The 21,228-nt window shown below is 35.1% G+C and overlaps 1 protein-coding gene across 7 annotated transcripts in view; it reads right to left on the bottom strand.

Moving 5' to 3' along the window:
* The window catches only part of cadpsb (Ca2+-dependent activator protein for secretion b), a 182,041-nt gene that overhangs the window by 40,100 nt on the left and 120,713 nt on the right, over window positions 1–21,228 (bottom strand). For all 7 annotated transcript variants that reach the window (XM_056460326.1, XM_056460327.1, XM_056460328.1 and 4 more), the window contains exons 7-11: window positions 15,844–15,955; window positions 9,276–9,415; window positions 8,248–8,314; window positions 7,925–8,033; window positions 5,250–5,462 (exon numbers count right to left, since the gene is read on the bottom strand). In XM_056460326.1, coding sequence (XP_056316301.1) covers window positions 5,250–5,462; window positions 7,925–8,033; window positions 8,248–8,314; window positions 9,276–9,415; window positions 15,844–15,955 — 641 coding nt within the window. The remainder of the gene's footprint in view (window positions 1–5,249; window positions 5,463–7,924; window positions 8,034–8,247; window positions 8,315–9,275; window positions 9,416–15,843; window positions 15,956–21,228) is intronic.

The raw sequence follows: 21,228 nt of genomic DNA, 5'->3' as shown, positions 1-21,228 counted from the left end.
TGAGAGGTTTTGTGATGCCAATGATGTTTATGTAGAGAAGGCAATTATGCAAATAAATCATAACCAATTTTAACTTAGCTGAATGATAAGTACAAACGCACTAATTGACATGCAACCTAAACTGGCAGGAGTAATGAAAATTTGTAGTTTGAACCATCATCAAAAAAGTCCAACGGAAAAAGTAACATAATCTACTTAGGTCTAAGGCATGAGGAGTGAGATTTGAAAAAGAGGAGGGAGAAAAAAAACAACCAAAAGAACGAGAGAAAAAGGATAAAGAGAGAGAGAGAGAGCACGTTGCATTGGTCAGATAATGGTTTTAGGATTATCTGACTTGGTGCTAGCTAACAGGTTAGCACTTACCCTTGAGTCCAGCTAGAAGACAGCAGGGTAAGAAGGGACAAACCAGAATAACATAAAGACTAGCAACAAGGCTGAAGGAAAAAAGCAGACACGAAAACCCTGACTCCACTACAGCTGCAGGACTAAAGAAGGGTACAAGCAAAGCATGAACCAAGTAAAGAAAAAACACAACATAAAGTACAACGACCTGTACCAACATGATAATGTGCTTTCAACTGGTGGGTAGTCGGATCGAGTAGAGGAAGAAAGAAAGAAAAAAGAAAAAAAGAAAAGGAAGAAAGAATAAAAAGAAAGAAAGGAAAAAGAAAGAAAGAAAGAAAGAAAGAAAGAAAGGAAAGAACAAAAGAAAGAAAGAAAAAAGAAAGAAAGAAAGAAAGAAAGAAAGAAAGAAAGAAAGAAAGAAAGAAAAAAGGAAAAAGAAAAGAAAGAAAGAAAGAAAGAAAGAAAAAAGGAAAAAGAAAGAAAAAAGAAAGACGGAAAGAAAGAAAAAAGGAAAAAGAAAGAAAGCAAGAAAGAAAGAAAGAAAAGAACAAAAGACAGAAAGAAAGAAAGAAAGGAAAGAAAGAAAGAAAGAAAGAAAGAAAGAAAGAAAGAAAGAAAGAAAGAAAGAAAGAAAGAAAGAAGGAAAAAAGAAAGAATAAAAAGAAACAAAGGATAAAAAGAAAGAAAGAAAAGAGAGAGAGAAAGAAAGAAAAGAAAGAAAGAATAGAAAGAAAGAAAGAAAAGAAAGAAAGAAAAGAAAAGAAAAGAAAGAAAGAAAGGAAAAAGAAAGAAAGATAGAATGAAGGAAAAAAGAAAGAATAAAAAGAAAAAAAGAAAAAAGAAAGAATAAAAAGAAAGAAAAGAAAAGAAACAAAGGTTAAAAAGAAAGAAAGAAAGAAAAAAGAAAAGAAAAAGAAAGAAAGAAAGAAAGAAAGAAAGAAAGAAAGAAAGAAAGAAAGAAAGAAAAGATAAAAAGAAAGAAAAGAAAAAAGGAAAAAAAAAGAAAGAAAGAAAGAAAGAAACAAACAAAGAAAGAGAGAAAGAAAGAAAGAAAGAAGAAAGAAAAGAAAGAAAGAAAGAAAGAAGGAAAAAGAAAGAAAGAAAGAATGAAGGAAAAAAGAAAGAATAAAAAGAAAAAAAGAAAAAAGAAAGAATAAAAAGAAAGAAAAGAAAAAGAAACAAAGGATAAAAAGAAAGAAAGAGAGATAAAGAAAGAAAAAGAAAGAAAGAAAGAAAGAAAGAAAGAAAGAAAAGAAAAAGAAAGAAAGAAAGAAAGAAAGAAAGAAAGAAAGAAAGAAAGAAAAGAGAAAAAGAAAGAAAGAAAGAAAGAAAGAAAGAAAAAAGGAAAAAGAAAGAAAGAAAGAAGAAAGAAAGAAGAAAGAAAGAAAGAAAGAAAAGAAAAGAAAAAAAGAAAGAAATGAAAGAAAGAAAAACGGAAAAAGAAAGAAAGAAAGAAAGAAAGAAAGAAAGAAAGAAAGAAAGAAAGAAAGAAAGAAAGAAAGAAAGAAAGGTTTGCTGAGCTGCAGAGGATTTTGACAGGATTCTAAAACACTGATACACTGATACTAGATCTGACTCAGCTAGATCACATTTACTAAGACTGTGCCGGCAAATACACTTACCTTCAGACATTTATTTGGTCGAATGTGTATTTCATGCCAGTATCAGCTGCTAAATTGATTCTATGAAGGTACTGCTTTTGGTAAACAAATGGGCAAATAAACTGCTTACAGAATGAATCCAGGTAATTGAGTTCATTTTAAAGCAAAATAAAAGTCAGATGTCAGCCTATACACGAAATGTGTCTGCTTCAATAAAACACTTCACAATAAAGTTTATAATGTTAAAAATAATTATTTAATTACTCACTAACATTAGACAAAAATGTTTTAATTTATCTAAAGATTAATGTTTATTTCTACATAAACATATTCTACATATAGTTGTATCATTTATAATTAGACCCACAAGGAATCTGCACATGCAGAAATCCGCAGATCTTTAGCCCATCTTTGAGTCTATTTATTTACTTGTGTAAATAAAAATGTTCTCATGATTTATTTACAATACAGCTTGTAAAGTAATATTTTCTGTCTTTTAGCAGAGATATTACATAAGAGATTTGCTTTGTTTATCAATTAAGTGGATCTAATCAGATTTTTATTGTAAACATTAAACAGAAATTAAAAAGGTGTTATTTTTTATTTAATGTATTCATTTTTGGTTATGATACTCACAAATCATTCCGCAGAAATCTGCAGATTTTTTTTTACAAAATTCTGTGCAGAAATAGCAAAAACTGTCTGCAGATTATGTCTGGCCCTACTTATAATGTGTGCATTATCAGCAAATATGAATAAACAATAAAAACGAATAAAAAACTATCTATTATAAATGAATCAAAAGTAACAAACTATATAAAGAATACTCTTTCAAATTATACATAAATATCAGAAATGCATATATACTATTTCATTCGTTCATTTTCCTTCGGCTTTGTCCCTTATTTATCAGGGGTCGCCACAACGGAATGAACTGCCAACTAATCTAGCATATGTTATTATGCCACAACACAGAACTGGGAAACTATACTATTTCAATCCAGGGCTATTAAAGACAGTAAATGAAATATAAAATAAATATTGTAAATAATAATAATAAAACTAACTAAAGATGAAATAAAAATGAAAAACAACTAAATTAATTGACTCAAATTGACTCAAATTAAAATGCTAAATATAAATGTTATTCCAGTAATTAACAAAAACTAATTCTACAATTCGTTGTAATTATTCATCATATTTACTAGCAATTTCAGAGTAAAAATAATATCTACATTTTCTTTCCAATATACATTTATAATTATGTCCAGCAGGCACAAGACGTCAACATGACATCAGATTGACGTTATACCCAATGTCATGAGACATTGCATTTTGTTTGGAATTGAAAATCAGGTTGACGTCAAAACACAACGTCAGGCCGACGTCAATATCCAACATCGGACAGACATTGCATTTTGGTTACTTTCCAACGCAACATGAAATCAACCAAATATCATTGTCTAATGAAGTTACAGCTTGACGTTGTGTGGACGTTACCACTATGACGTCTATCAGACGTTGGATTTTGGTTGCCATACCTAATGAATAAATGTCAGTATTTGACGTCAATATGACGTTGGTTTAAGACACAGGTGTCAAATTTAGTTCCTGGAGGGCCGCAGCTCTGCACAGTTTAGTTCCAACCCTGCTTCAACACACTTACCTGTAGGTTTCAAACATAACTGAAAGACTCAATTAGTTTAATCAGGTGTTTTTAATTAGGGTTGGAACTAAACTGTGCAGAGCTGTGGCCCTCCAGGAGCTGGATTTTACGCTTGTGGTTTAGAATCTTGGCTCGATGTGGGATTTTGCTCACTTTCCAACACAACTTAAAATCAACCACATATCATTTCATGTCATTATTGGAGGTCAAAATAACATTGTCCTTAGATGCTTGTGACCCATATCTGCTGGGTGGTAATCAATGTATTAAATAGGCTAACAAAGAAAACCTTATTGCAAAGTGTTACCAAAAAAACTTTGGTTATTTAAACATTTAACATTCACTCTAGATTACTGGATCACATACTATTAGATAGCCAGCACCTTCATAGTATTCTAGAATCTGACAAAACCTTCTGCAGCCATGTTTGTTTGTTTGTTTGTATGCATGTGTCTACAACATGTTGTATATTCCACTACTCTGTGCCATTCAAGACCACCTGGGGTGTGTTAAGGTGGAGGGTGAAACATTTACACAGCGTAATAATGTTTCAGAGGGGAAGGGATCTGTCTAATAGTGAGAAAATTGAATGGCATCTGAACTTGTGAGGGAATCATCTGACCACAAGAAACATTCACAAACAGGACAAAGAAATCAATGGAAAAACAACACAGAACCTCTACCTTTAGCTTTCGTATCTGTTGTTAAAACATAATGGTTGTATTTTAACAGTGTATCAATTTCCATTAGAGACATTTTGTGATAGACAGATATAATAGCTATGGACAGATGCTGAAGTAGATGCACACCAAAAGACAAGGTTCTGAATAGCAGGATCTATTATTATTTAGAGGCTTCAACGTGGCTTGGTATTAGTGTGGATAACTGTTTTGATCATTTTGTGGCAGAATCGTAATTCAATGAAAGTTGACGGTTTAGCCTTAAAGGGACAGTACACCCAAAAATGAAAATTCTGTCATTATTTACTGATCTTTTCTCGTGTCGTTCCAAACATCTTGATTTTTTTTCTTCTGCAGAACACAACAAGACAAAATCTGAAAGGTGCTCTGCATGCAAATAAACAAACAGTGTTGACACTTTAATAAAATCGTCCGGTGATCCCATATGATAGAATAAAATGGACAAAAATGTATGTGTTCTCCAGAAGAAAGTAAGTCATCATTTTGAAACAACTTGAGGATGCAAAGGATGTCATCATTTTCATTTTTGAATAAACTACACCTTTATAGGAGGTTGAACTATTTTTAATGTTATTAAACGCAGATGTTATAGCTGATCTACAAACGAAGGCACGGACACTGAAATAAACACAATGCTATAAACTACACATTCACTCTTACCTTTTCTTGCTACTTGTTTAGTTGCTGAGCGCAAGGTGACATCACTAGAGTTACTAACACGACCTGACAACAACCTGAATTCATTTATTATTCATTATCTACTTGGTGACTCAAGTGGTGTTGTCATTTAACATCTCGAGTTAATGCGACATGAGGGCTACATCATAAATAACAGGGCTGTTATTGGTTTATCGTGGTATGTATTTAATTAACTGGCCATATCAGTCTGGATTTGTCCTTATTGTTATGAAATGCTTTATGTGGATGTTTACTTACAGAACTGAGAGATGGGGGCGTCCATCTGTGCCGCAGCTTTGCCCTTTGAATTGAGTTTCTGGACCTGGGTGGGCGGGACGGGTTTATGTGATTGGCCAGTCGCTCGATACATGGCCTGCACCCATAGGATGCGGTCCTGCTCATCATCACTGGCAAAGATCACAGTGTCTCCCTCCTTTACTGCATTGAAGAAAGCTCGACCTCCATCCAGACCTGCACACACAGCGGAAAAAATAAGTCAACTTCAGAAAAATTAAGATATAATTAGTGGAACATTTAAAGGGCTGCACGTAAAAATCTTCATGAGTTTTATATGTGAACAGTTTATAATGAAACTTAAAGAAAACAAGAGCTTTTCCAACCATTTATAAAAAATCTGTAGACTGATTTTTTGTGAAGGACTTTTTGAAGACAAAATCTAAATCAGATCTGATGTTTATGTGCATTCCTTTTTGTTTTATAACACATTTAACATGTATAAGATAATGAACTATTCTGCATGGTAATGTCTATGTGTTATAGACGGATAACAATCTTAAATAGCTACATCTATATTGCCTATAATTTCAGTTCACTTAAAAATCCAGCTAATACACAAACTCAAGTATAATTGCTGAATTTCTTTGTAAAAAGTCACAACATTTTGAGAAGATTGCTTTTTTTTTTGCAGCAGCAGATTTCTTGCATATTCTGTGCAGACAGGACATTGTTCAAATTCTCGCTTAACCACAGAGAGCCATCTGTATAATTTTATATTTTAAAAACATTATAGTATTTGTGTATTTGAGTTGTCATCCCATCTGTTGTGTGATTGTGTCATGTGACATATTGCAACACGCATTCAGCCAAAGCCTGTTTGAGCTAGGCTACATCAAAGAGCATAGAATCACCAAGAGGCGACACTCTAGTGCGATTTGGGAAACAGCCACTAGATGGCGCGGCAGCCATTTTTGAATAATTCCAATAGAACAACAGCATATTATAAGTTTGTAAAATAAACTATTAAAAGTGCTGATGATTGTGATAGTAAGTGTTGTATTGTTGTCTTTCAGGTTGTATCTCAGCTTTAATGCACTTCTTAAATAAATAAATAAAAAACAAAGCAGCTGCTTGCCATCGTGACAGCAATGAGATCCGATTGAGAGCCGATCGCTTTCACTCCAAAATGGCAGAATCGCAGGGCTGTTGCTGGGCGCTGCTGTTGCAATGGAACGTACTATTGAGTGTCGCCTCTTGGTCATTCTAAGCTCTTTGGCTACGTCAAAGACTATAGAATACACAAGACATGTCACTCGTATGTTTTTGATGGGTAAAAGTATAACTGTCAATATGGCAAATGAAGCCCCGCCTACTTGTACAGGATACAATCAGCAATCAATGTATAGAGAATAAAGCCCGCCTTCTGGTACAGGAGTTAATCAGTGATCGCTGTAGAATGACAATTCCCTGGGGGAGGGGCTCAGACCAGATGTACGTTTCTGCAGATTTTGTAGGATACGAACATTTAGAAATGAAATTAAAGACACAGTTGTTGTCTAATTTTATTGGATATTTGTAATATGAAATGTAATCGTAAGCTTGGCAAGCAATTTTGGAGAATTTGATGTGTTGACATTCAAAAAGAATGCACGAGCATACTGCCCGAGAGGTGTTTCAAAGATGGCCGCCGAGTGAAATGACTTGCCTACAAGGGACTTTGGCTACATGCATCTTATCAATTGCTAAACTTTATTTAAAACTTCATTGCTAAACTTCATTGTTATTTCTATATTTCCTGCATATGCACCTGTCATAAGCATAGGCCAATGTCAATGGTGAGGCATCTTTCCACCAATGTTCAAACAGTCATTTTATTTTAATCTGACTGAAACAAATCAAAGTGTGTTCTGATTCTTAATTATTTATGCTGAAACGTCACACATTTAAATCTGATTGGCAGTAAATATACAAAACAAAAATCTGCTCGGTTTTACTTTGTGCTTCAAACTGGGTATTTTAATCACAATTGTTTTCATGAAAACCTGGAAGAGGTGATTATAACGGTACCATTTGAATGACCTCATCTGTTAACATGACACGGAGGATTACGGAGCTTGTGCAAACACATTTCAATAAGCATAATCTAAGATCAGAAACTTTCTTAATTGCTGTTATCTGATTGCTGTCATCCATGTTGTGTTTACAGTATTTTTGCTAAGTTAAAAACGTAATAAGTGAAGCACATATTTACATAATAATTTAAAAGCAAATTTTCTAAGCAACTTTTGGCATATCACTGCAAATGTACTCGTATATTAGTTCTACAGTAATAAAAGAATCAAAATGCTGTAAGTATATTGGGAGATTGAATCACATTCACGTTATTTGTTGCAGGTCATTTGCTGGCCACCGCTGTCACCAAAGACAGTTTTCCAAATTCTGCACCCCCTTTGAAATCTATTTTTGCAGCATCAAAAACAAAATAGCACCCACATAAATGATGCTGAACTCTTTTTTCCGAGAACTAACTTTACCTATCTGAGCCTTTTGCTGATTACTTTAGCTAATTAAAAATTGTATCTGGTCCCAGTGGAGTAAACAAAGATTGAGCACATGTTCCAATAACATCTGATAAACATGAGAATAGTTTCACAATGGTGTTACATAAGAACACTAAGTGAGTTTGAAAGTATTACCTGGCTGTGGGTCGGTGTAGTCCACGGTATAGCCATCTAATTGCAGCAGCTCCTGTGGCTCTGACTTCTTCTCTCGATAGCTGCACATGGCGAAGGTATACTGACTTACCTATAGTAAAATGTAAACAAACAGAATTAATATGGTGTATGCAACTTATTAGGTTATCTGGTTAAATCGGTTTCATTTGCAACTTTTCAAAAAACTTAACATGGTTCATCAAGGCAATGAAAACACAAGTATTATGGAGTTACAACATTGAAACAAAACTGTGTTATATTCAGTCTTTTCTTCTCTCAAAGAATAAATGTATCAAAAGATATACCTGGACCAAGACAAAGAAGCGCTTCTTCCAGCGTTTCCAGACATTTTTGCCAACAGCCCATAAATACCTGAAAGAATATCATCAGTTTTATTAGTATTTTACTCATACACTGGTATTCAAAAGTCTGGTATGAGTCATTTTTCTTATTTATTTACTTATAGAAATGTGCCACTGTTATGCAGTCTAACAGATATAGAAAAATTTACTATATACGTATATTCTGACCTGTGCTTGTTAAAATAAATAAAAGAATAACATTAAATTAGATTATATTTTACAAGAAAATAAACTTGGGTAAATGAATGAAATGTAGTTGTTTGACAGACAGTGGCAATCCCTAAATATTTTATTAATGAAAAGTCATAAAAAGTGATGAATTAATATTTTGGGCAGATTCTTGTACTAAATATTCCTGATGAAAACTTTGGTTTATAAACCACTGATGCACTATTTGACATTTTCGTGGGTGTCTTCTGAAAATCACGGTAAAAATGGCATGATTCTTTAGGAAAAATAAAGAAATAAACAGGACAAATGTGTTCATGTTGTTCTAAAGTATGTCATTTATGATAATCAGTATTTTTTTGCTCAGACAAAAATACAATTAAACTGGATACAATTTAGTGCTATATTATACTTGATGATCAAAAAAACCCTTTTTGTCTTTGACCCACATCAGATGATACAGTTTTATGCCTTTTATGTTTATGATTGCACACCTAAGCAAAGTGAACATGTGCAACTCGCTTTAGATTATTCTAGAATATAACTCATGTAAAATTTCTGTTTGAGTAGATTTTTTATTTAATTTGTGCGGAAGACACATTTGAGGCGAATTCCCTGTATTTGTGGCAAACACAAATCACACATTTTGCATCATTTGCACAAATTCGCACTGCTGGCATTGACTTTGTATGCAATCTATTTGTGGAAATATTTAAATTTGTATTTTGGTGTGAACCCAGCATTAGAAAGTAAGCATGAGAGTTTACAGACACTCATTCCTATCCCCAAAATAAGTCCCTTACCCACAAGCCTTCATGTTCTGAGGCTTGTCCATGCGAACGGCGAGTTTGATCTTCAGATCTTGATCAGGACAGGCCTTGGTGACAGTCATCTTGTGGAGCTCTGCCTGCTTCGGGCTGTTTGGAGTCGGGTGAAGAACCACCTTTTCATTCAACATGAAAGAATCCTGATTATTAATCCATCCAATCACAATTCATCAAGCCAAAATCAGTAACTGAGAGAAGAAACTTTCAGCAGTAAACCGCAAATTAAAATTATATTATCACCAATTCACTCAAATGTTATCCTACTAGGAATGGGTGATGTGAACTAATAGAGCACAATATTTTCTATTACTTATTGCATTAATGATAATAATGACAATATAATTCCACTGAGAGACAAAAAAGCCCTGTATCTTTAGAGATAAAAATCATTTTCATATTTTTATTGTTATATTTTACCCTACTGCATGCTCTATCCAACAGAGCTCAACTGTAATCAAACACACTGAAACTGTTAATCAATCACTTCAGGATCATATAAAATACACAAGCAAATGTTCTAAAGCAGGTTGGAAGTAAACCTTGCAGGACTGTGATTCCCCAGGAGCAGAGTGCAAAACCTCTGAAATAATGGTCTGATCACACATTGTAATGTTATTTATTTCATTCATACTGGACACTAGAGGACATCCTCATATAGAAACTCCACATATAGATACACATATAGATAAGGCATCAGCTATGGCTGCTGGTAAGCAAAGGGATGAATATGATAGAAACTGATCAATGGATCAAACACGAACACAAACTCTTGTGGCAAAATCTGGATTATTCTATTCTTCAAGCCATCCTGGGTATTTTTATAAGTGACTTAGCCTTTTAAAACTGCATTGCATACTACAAAAATAGTATAATTTTTCCTATTTCTATGATATGAAAGCACATTTGGTCAAAAAATCTGTGATTTCAAACACTTGACTGATTTTATGAGGTGAATTTGTCAGTATATCTGTTTGTAGACAGACTCATAAACACAAAACTGTACTGCACACATGGTACTGTAATAAATCATACACTTTGTTGTATTATTATGTTAATTCATCTTTGTTATGGTAGGCAGAATTTTTACTATTATATTGCAAACAATAGTCTGCGCTATCCACAGATTTCTGCAGATTATTTAGCACAGTGTTTCTCAACCACATTCCTGGAGGACCACCAACATTGCATGTTTTGGATGTCACACCCATTACAGGTCTTTCAGTCTCTGCTAATGATCTAATAATCTGAATTAGATGTGTTTGGTTTTAGAGAGTGTGGGAATTTGTGCAGAGCTGGTGGTCCTTCAAGAACATGGTTGAGAAACACTGATTTAGCACATCAAGTCTACTTACTTACTTATGTAAATGTGTGTAAATATATAGATTTATACAAAAAAATGTCAGCAGATTCTGTCTAGCTCTGGATCTTGTCCATCCCTAGATCCCCCACACACATGACCTTTATTTCAGGACACAGAACTTTCATTTTTGGGTGAACTATCCCTTTAACATGTAATCCTAAAGTCAGTTTCTGCCCTAGAACCATTTTCACACATGACGCTTTGGGTAAAGGGATAAACAGGTTGTGTGGTTGTGAGTCTTGGTGTGAGCTGATAATGACACATTACTTTGCCAGTCAGCATTTTTTTTCCACTGAAACTCTCAACGTTCAATTAATTTTGGCTCATGCCTCTGTGTACTGAGAGTTGGACTGTGCGGTTCTTCTCTTGGCACCTTATCAGAGAAGAGCCAGTTTCTCTCGTATTCTCCCGTGTGCTTTTTCACTCTCTCTCTCTGATAAGTTGGCATAATCTATTTCTTAGCTAGATTTAAAGGCTTAGAGATGCCTGCCTACCTCAGTCTGGAAGAAGACGAAGGGACGTTTTTGTATTGTGCAGCACACATGAGGCAGTCAAGGTCATCTTAACATGTTAACATAACATGTTAACAATGTCCTGATTAAAGGAGCTAGGAATCCTTAAATGTATGTTAGAATGTTTTTAAATTCCAATTCACAGGATTTTTAATTCAAATTTGGATATTAAGATTAGAATTAAGATGGAAAGACATTTAAATAATCTCATACACCTGGTTTATTACAATAGTTATTATTCATGCGTAATAGGACTGTAATTATTAGATCAAATATACAGTAAAACAGTATGATTTGTGAAATGTTATGTCAACGTTAATTTATCACATTAATTTATCACAATAAAATATGTCTATATTAAGTTTAATAGCAGAGCTTTTTCATACCCTATGGTAGAGGAGCACACAATATAACTTATTTTACAAAATTAGTAAATTCAAATGATTATACTATTACTAATCTGGGAAAAATACATTTAGGGCTGTTTTATTGCATAATTAATCATCAGGCATATTGTATGTATAAAGGAAGAATAAACATTCCTCTTAACCCAATACGGAAGTAACTGAAACAGCAATTCATCAACTGGCCTTCGGGAACTCTCTCCAAAAACACCACAGGCTCTATTTTAACAATCTAGGCGCAAAGTCTGTAGCGCAGGGCGCAAAAGCATTAAGGGCATGTCCGAATCCACTTTTGATATTTTAAGGATGGAAAAATCCGCTCTGCGCTGTAGCGCATGGTCAAACAGGGTTGAGCTTATTTTCTTAATGAGTTATAGGTGTGTTTTGAGAATAAACCGTTCAGAGATCTCCCATTCCCTTTAAGAGTCATTAGCATCGCTCCATGGCCCATTTGCTATTTACATGGCAGACTTTGTAAGTGGAAAAACCGAACACTTCAAAACAGTTAAGAAAACAGTTAAACAGCATCTGCAGCAAGAGGATAATGAGCCTCTTCCATTCGGCCTTTACTTTCACTTTCTCTCTTTCGTGGATAAGGAAACGGTGTTGTACGCTCTCCACAGATAACATGCATTAGCCTACATAGTTAATTTCATTTGTTAAGCACAAAGATTTGTTTCATAACTATTTCTAAATTCAGTTCTAATTTTCAGCAAATTAATAAATGAACAATAATAACGAAGTGTGGTCAAAAAACTGAGTTATATCCAAATACACATGCTGTGCCCCATATGGTCCAAATCCCGACAGGTGGGCAAATCTAAGCTTGTTTTTAATAAAACAAATATAAATATGCATATAATAAATAATACAAATGATAATAATAACATTATATAAAAGCAAGATGTCGTGAATAAACTGAAAAAAGCCCCTGATGTGAAGAAGGCATGGAGGCAGTGGTTTTTATATTTATAGAAAATAATAATTTTTGATGATAGAAACATGTTTACAAGCCTCGTACCCTTTATGACAACTATGAGGAGGGTTCATTTTTTTAATAACTCATTTATTTTCATTAAGTCTGCATAAGTAAGCGCGTGGCCAATTGAGTGACAGCTAGCTCTCGCTGGTCACCCTTTTTTCGCCTTAGCTGATTCAAGCTGATTAGCCGCTGAACTCTGCTTTTACATCATATTTTAATTTTGTTTTATGTAACTTTACACAGTCAATTACCTTTTGCAATTATTGGAGTATTTTTACATCTATCAGATAGCATGCTGTGCACTTAATTGTACTCACAAACCATTCGAGTACCCTCCATTTCTCAGGTGCCTAAAATTCTTACATAATTTTTATCTATAAATGCATTTGTTTTATTTAAGATAAATTATAAATGATAAATACATTTATTTAAAACTTTAATGCAGCTGTAGGCTATAGAACAGTCATCTGAAATGTTGTATAGTTTTTACACTTTTATGCCTGGATTTCAGAAATACCCTTGCATACTAACACAGACTATATTTGAAGTATTTGGAAGTAATTCATATTTTCCTTCTGTAGAAAAACGTCATAAGAACAATGCTTAGTGGCTCAATGTATTACAACCGTGTTTTAAGACCGAACACAAAAAACACTTTATTGATATATTATACAATGTGGTCAGAACACAAACGAATCGTAGGTAATGAAGTGTTTTGCGTTCCTTTCAGAAAAACTGATCTATGCAAAATGCTAGCAGAATTCTCTAGCTCCAATCACGCCCCGCCTCCTTCCGGTTAGCTGGGGATCAGTGCAATGACGTGCAAACAAAATGGTAATGGTTGGCCACACCCACTTGTAGCTTTATTTGCACCTAATTGAAACCTATGGGTGACATCACGAATACTATGTCGATATTTTTTATAGTCTATAGCCGGGCTATTCAATTGGTGGGTTGCGAACCCAGCCCCCTGTGAACCCAGCCCCCGAGGCAATTTGTTTCGGCCCTTCAAATAATGTGACCAAGACATCAAAAATTTATTTAGTTCAGTCGAAAAGCGGCTGCTATAGTTATGAAGTGACGTGCGTCTGTTCAGTACAGCATGAGCTGCAGTTGAAGGCTGCGCAGAGAGTGAGTCAAGTGACATTAAGCGAGTGGTGCAAGCAGCCGAAAACATTTGGATATGTTTGTAGAAAGGGCGTTTTGTACAATGCACTGATATCGTTAATAGGGATGCAATGATTAGCCGATTTCACTATTAACTGCACTTTAATTCATTTTCGGTTAATTAATTGTAAAGGCTTCTCAACACTACGTTTCTGTTGCACAGAACAAAACTGCTGCAACTAAACAAAGTTATGCCAACTGTGTGGTAGTTTAAAGTTCCGAGCTTGTACCGAGGCTAATATGCACCCACATTGGATTAACTATAGCATCAGGCCGTTCACATATTGCGTCTTTTCCGCACGCAAGTTCCTTGTTTCAAATGGAGACATGCGCATATTGGGAACGGTGTGCGCACGGCTTGCAAGCGGACCTCCAGGCGTACACAGTAGAAATGATCTCACACTGTAGAGTTGTGCATGGCTTTCAGTGCAATGTAAACAAAAGATACATTAGACGAATTATTGCAAATTATTAAAATGATTATGCATGTATGAATGCAGATAATAACAACAGTTCATTTAAATTCTTAGCTAATATAAAGCTTAAATTAACATTAAACAAATACTATTTTTTATTTATTCTTATTTTTATTTATGTATTTATTCATTGTTCTGTCATTTATTTTCATTGAAAAATTATCACTCATGTTTAAATCAAAAACTTTTTCATTTATTTTTAAGTCCAAAGAGAGAAATGGACTATTGTTTGTTTTTTTATTAATATTTTGTGCTGTATTTGGTTACTAAGCAGCAATAAACAACACTTTAAAATAAGCAGTTTTCTAGTGATTTTCTCAACAAGTAGTGTTTTGAATTGAATAAATGCATAATAATGGTGATAACCGTGAAACCAAGATTATTCTTCAGACTATAATCATACAACCAAAATCTATAATCGTTGCATCCCTAATTGTTATACAGTTCAAAACATAACATATGAATGTCTCTGAATGTAGAAGAAGCCTACTTAAGCAATACACTGATTTAGTTGTGCATCGAAATACAACATTTGAATATGTTTGTAAAAAAACCACATTGTCCAATGAAGTGATGTTTTGTAGCTTCAAAATTCATTCATTCATTTTCTTTTCGGCTTAGTCCCTTTATTAATCCAGGGTCGCCACAGCGGAATATACCACCAACTTATCCAGCACATGTTTTACGCAGCGGATGCCCATTCAGCCGCAACCCATCTCTGGGAAACATCCATACACACTCATTCACACACTATGGACAATTTAGCCTTCCCAATTCACCTGTACCTCATGTCTTTGGACTGTGTAGGAAACTGAAGCACCCGGAGGAAACCCACGAGAATGCAGGGAGAACATGCAAACTCCACACAGAAACGCCAACTGACCCAGCCGAGGCTCGACCAGCGAACTTCTTGCTGTGAGGCGACAGCACTACCTACTGCGTCACTGCGTCGCCCGTAGTTTCAAAATACAACATATTAACATTTTAACGTTGAAAAAGCCAACTTGGGCATATGGGCTCTTATATTGCAGTTGTGTCATCACTTATATTGCAAGTCAGATCTCTCCGGCCCCTCATTTGGTTCATTTCATGAGCTGGCCCCCATGACAAACTAATAGAATAGCATCAATGGTATAAACCAGTCAAAATTGTTATACTTATTTTTGTATATAATTAATCTGGAACCACAATTTGAACCTATGTGGTTCTGTATAGCAACATTATCCATTTTGATAGCTGTGTTTAATTAAGTGTTCTTATTATAGCATAATTAATACAATTAGTCAAAAATAACGATGATTTGCTTAATCAGTTAATTAAAAAACAACAATAAATTCCAGATTCTATCAGAAGAATAAGAACGTAGGCCATTTTTAACTTTGATGATTAGATAAAGGATTATGTGCAAAAAAGGTGGTTCAACTTTTGGCTTCTTTACAGGGATTTTCAAGACTGAAGTTTCTCTTTTAGCTACAGGCATCAATCAGCAGGAGACTGAGGCAAAAAGCAGAATTACAAAGTAAAACATCACTTCTACAGCTACACCGTAACAACCTCAAACAATCATCAATCACCAAAGAAAAAAAATGCAACAGAACGAGACATGTTGAAAGAAAAGTAAGAAAGAAAAGAGTGAGTGTTACCCGGCCGAGCTCCTTGTCCTCCAGGGCCAGAACACCAGTGCTCTCTGTGAAAAGCTTCACCTTGACTGCAGGCAGAGGATGTGTGGTGGTGAAGTCTCCTTGAGTTCCCCAGCTGAGAACACACACACACATTGGTAAAGACACTGATCATAGGCTTCTATTTTCTACACTCATTTTAAGGGTTAGATTCCAATCTTTTAGTCTGTGCTACTTTCACTTGATGAATGAATAAAACTTTTAAAACACCAGATATTATTTGTAGCACACTTTGAAGGTCAAACATACAAAGTTTTAGATGTTAGTATGTATGTCTATTAGTGTGCACCAAGACAGTGATAAAATTTGCATTTAGAAAATCTAAAACTGATATAAACATCCAAAGTTTGTAATTTCTCACTTCCACCTAAATGGATCAACCTTTGTTTCACATCACCTCTTACTTCATTCATTCATTCATTCATTCATTCATTCATTCATTCATTTTATTTTATTTTCTACTTAGTCTCTTTATTAATCTGGGGTCGCCACAGCAGAATGAGCCTCCAACTTATCCAGCATATGTTTTACACAGCGGATGCCAGCTGCAACCCACAACGGGAAACACCCATACACACTCACTCACACACATACATTACAGCCAATTTTAGCTTAACCAATTCATCTATACCACGTCTTTAGGGGGAAACCGGACCACCCAAAGGAAACCTACGTGAACACGGGGAGAACATGCAGACTCCACACAGCAATGCCAACTGACCCAGCCGAGGCTTGAACCAGCGACCTTCATGCTGTGAAGCAATCATGCTACCCACTGCGCCACCGCGTCGCCACCTCTTCAGTTTCTTATGAAATCTTGACCAATCAAATGCTTTCTAGTATCTGACATGCCCAGCCCTCTAAATTGAGATTACATCAAACATTGTATAAAAAAATTAACATTTCAAAGCACTTTACAGGATCTTTAAATCCAATATTTGCTTTTTTTATGTTTGGTATAAAATAAAGCTTATTGGCTCTTTATTAAAGCATAACAGTTAAAGTCTGGATCAAAAATGTCTATTTTGATATTTCATTCATTCATTTTCTTTTTGGCTTATTCCCTTTATTAATCTGCGGTCACCACAGCACAATGAACCGCCAACTTATGTTTTACGCAGCGGATGCCCTTCCAGCTGCAACTCTATTTTGATAGTTTTGGTGAACAATTAATAAAGTGTTTACCAAAAAAGTATTTTAGCAATCTTTAATCAAATCTGCCTATTTGCTTCTATGCTTGGATTGGTGATCCTTTACTGTCGATGTCAGTTTTCGATGGCTTCTTAATTGACATCTTAATATTTTTAGCCACACCCTCCTTACTATTAGTGAACGAAGAGCAAAAAGGAAGCCCCTCCCTCTGCACAAGATTCCTTTTCAGTTGAAAGTACATCAACATACTGAAATAAAAGTCTCAGCTACTTCCATTTCATGCAGACTTTAAATTTAATATTCACAATAAGCTTTGTTGCTATTTATACGAAGTCTTTTTTTCAAATTCTGAAATTCAAATTTATGAAATTCAAACAATAAATACAGTTTTAGTCTTCTTTAATGCATATACCGGGCGTCACAGTGGCGCAATGGGTAGCACGATCGCCTCACAGCAAGAAGGTCGCTGGTTCAAGCCTTGGCTGGGTCAGTTGGCATTTCTGTGTGGAGTTTGCATGTTCTCCCCGTGTTCATGTGGGATTCCTACGGGTGTTCCGGTTTCCCCCAGTCCAAAGACATGAGGTATAGGTGAATTGAATAAACTAAATTGTCTGTAGTGTATGCATGTGAATGAGTGTGTATGGGTGTTTCTCAGTTATGGGTTGCAGCAGGAAGGGCATCCGCTGCGTAAAACATATGCTGGATAACTTGGCAGTTCATTCCGTTGTGGCGACCTCAGATTAATAAAGGGACTAAGCCGAAAAAAGAATGAATTTATTAAATTTCCCATCCATCGTATTTTATTACCGTCTACCCCTACCCCAAATCCAAACCCAACCATTACGGTAATGTAAAAACAGTAGTTGTACCTTGTATTATTTATGATATTTATGAAATTACCAAATAAATAGCATTTTTTAACATCTACCCCTACCTTAACCCTAAACCCAACCATCAAAGTACTTAAAAAATATGAATTATTATTATAGTGTCACAAAAATTATGCTATATTGATGTGTGTATCTGCAGCTGTATCCTATCTAGACTTTATCGTGTAATGTTTGTTACATCAGAGAATATACAGCAAATCTTTATTTAAAATGTGCAGTTTTCATCACTCATTTGTTGTTTAAAGAAATCTTTCATGAACATAAATTACGATACTTTTAAAAAAATCCATTAAAATGGTTTTATTATGGTAGCACGGTGGCCCAGTGAGTAGCACAATCTCCTCACAGCATGAAGGTCGCTGGTTCGAGCCCCAATTTACATGTTCTGCCTGTGTTGATGTGGGTTTCCTCCGGGGGCTCCGGTTTCCCCCACAAGTTCAAAAACATGTGGTATAGGTGAATTGGGTAAGCTAAATTGTCTGTAGTGTGTGTGTGTGTGTGTGTGTGTGTGTGCGTGTGTGTGTGTGTGTGTGTGCGTGTGTTTGTGTGTGTGTGGATGTTTCCCAGTGATGGGCTGCAGCTGGAAGGGCATCTGCTGCATGAAACATATGCTGGATAAGTTGGTGGTTCATTCCGCTGTGGCGACCCCGGATTAATAAAGGGACTAAGCCGAAATGAAAATGAATGAATGAATGTTATTATTATTAAAACTCGCAATTTAAATGTTTGTACTACAAATAAGTAGTACAGTTGTGCAATATTGGTAAAGAATTATATAGCAAATAAATAAGGAATATTTAATATTTTGGTGCTTTTGTCCTGCCTGGTTTAGACCTGTCAGGAGGACATATAATGTACAGGTAGCTATGTGATAAATTCAAATGAATAAATATCAGATTGATCTTCTTGGTATCGGTATGGTATGAACTTGGTATGAACTACACTGTTCCAATTTACTATGACCTTTTATGTAAAGCTGCTTTGACACAATCTACATTGTATAAGCGCTATACAAATAAAGGTGAATTGAATTGAATTGAATATCGAAGGACCAAGAACTTTTAAGACTCATAGACCCTTTCTTATGGACAAAAAGTAACTTGTGTGTATAATGCAAAATAATTCTGTAGATAATTAGCTTGCGTTTTACAATAAAAAAAAGGAATGGTTGTTTTCAGAGCTGTTCACTGGAAAGCTCTCAAATTGGTTCTTCTATGGCATCCCTACAAAACCCATTTGAAATTTTTATATATTTAGGACTGTGGAATTGTTTCAAAATCAAACGTATTTGAAAACAATATCAAATCTGAGTGAATTGCAATACCCAAAACTAAAAGTACAACCTCCACTGTCTTTGAGATGCAAACGTATGACTTACTCCAGGTGCCATAGATCTCCTTGACAGTCGACCGCTCTTTATTACTTTATCACTGCGTAACTGCTCTGCACAGAGATGTCTCGCAGCCCTTGTTTTTCATTGTATTACTTTGATCAGCGAGGAAAAACAATCTCCGCAGTGCTATTCGGCTCCACGGCACGGCTGATGAAATCGTTCGCTAACAAATCATTTGATAAGGTCGTAAAAATCTAATACTGAATGTCAAGAGCACGAGAGACAGACCAGTGGGTAAAGTGCATCATCTGATGTTTTTTTCCACATCACGCATTCGGCCGAGGATATTCTCTGGTGATTACTGGTACTAGATTCTCCCACACAGCAGACAAGTCTGACATTTGGAAAAATAAATAAATAAATGAATAACCTAAAGAAGATTTCAAGAGTTCACATTCGCAGTCCACTATTATTTACTCTTTCTTTACCTATTCATTATCGCAGTGCAGTGACGTGGAGCGGATATGAGGCAAAGTGCTCTCTCTGCAATTTATATTTATTTTTTTATTTTTTACTTTAAACTGTTTTTTTTAAAAAGAAGTTAATTTATAGATCATATAATAGATCTACAATTGATTACATTTTGATCTGAGACTAAAGACATTCTTTTAGTATTCTTAAAAGTACAACCTTTATATGCTCCCACAGAGCCAAATAATGAAAAAGAACCAAATCTCCTACCACAGGTATGCTGATGACACTCAGATCTACTTAGCCTTACTGTCTAATGACTTCAGCCCCATTGACACCCTCTGCCAATGCATTGATGAAATTGAATGTCCCAAAACTTTCTTCAGTTAAACAAAGAGAAATCTGAAGTCATTGCACTTGGGAACAGAGATGAGGTTCTCAAGGTGAATGCGTACCTTGGCTCTTGAGGTCAAACAACAAAAAAATAAGGTCAAGAATCTTGGTGTTATTCTGGAGTCAGATATGAGTTTCAGTCATGTCAAAGCAGTAAGTAAATCAGCATACTATCATCTCAAAAACATTGCAAGAATTAGATGCTTTGTTTCCAGTGACGACTTAGAGAAACTTGTTCATGCTTTTATCAGCAGCAGGGTGGATTACTGTAATGGCCTCCTCACTGGCCTTCCCAAAAAGACAGTAAGACAGTTGCAGCTCATCCAGAACGTTGCTGCCAGGATTCTGCCCAGAACCATAAAATCAGAGCACATCACACCTGTCCTCAGTTCTTTGCACTGGCTCCCAGTTACATTCAGAATAGATTTTAAAGTATTATTACTTGTCTATGAATCCCTAAATGGCCTAGGACCTCAAAACATTACAGATATGCTCACTGAATACAAACTTAACATATCACTCAGATCTTTAGGATCATATAAACTAGAAATTCCAAGAGTTGGAAATGATCAGATGTGCTCTAACATTAGGCACATTCAAATCAAGACTGAAATCACATCTGTTTAGCTGTGCATTTACTGAATGAGCACTGTGCTGCGTCCAACAGATCACGCTATTGTCTTTCTTTTCTTTTTCATTATTTTTATTCTACCTGTATTAACACATTTTTACACATTTCACCTATAGCACATGCCTTTGGACCGTGAGAGAAACCCACACAAACAGGAAACTACACACAGAAATGCCAACTGGCCCAGCCGGGACTCAAACCAGCGACCTTCTTGCTGTCAGGAGACAGTGCCATAATGCTGTAATTTGCTCTACACAAAACAACAATTTATGATTAATTCAGTAATCTTACTACTCAATATTAAGTAACATAAGTAATCTACTATAACTGACATCTTACTTAACATGACCTTAAAATGATCTAAAACCTAATTTTACTTGATGCAGAAACAAACTCCTTTCTTTTATCCAATTCCTTAAATTTAATTTTAACTTTGAAATATGTAAGATATATTTTGGTGTGCTTCGCTCACTGCAGAT

This window comes from Danio aesculapii, chromosome 6 (assembly GCF_903798145.1).
Source record: "Danio aesculapii chromosome 6, fDanAes4.1, whole genome shotgun sequence".
NCBI classification, from domain to species: Eukaryota; Metazoa; Chordata; class Actinopteri; order Cypriniformes; family Danionidae; genus Danio; species Danio aesculapii.
This window is presented reverse-complemented; position numbering and strand designations above follow the sequence as displayed.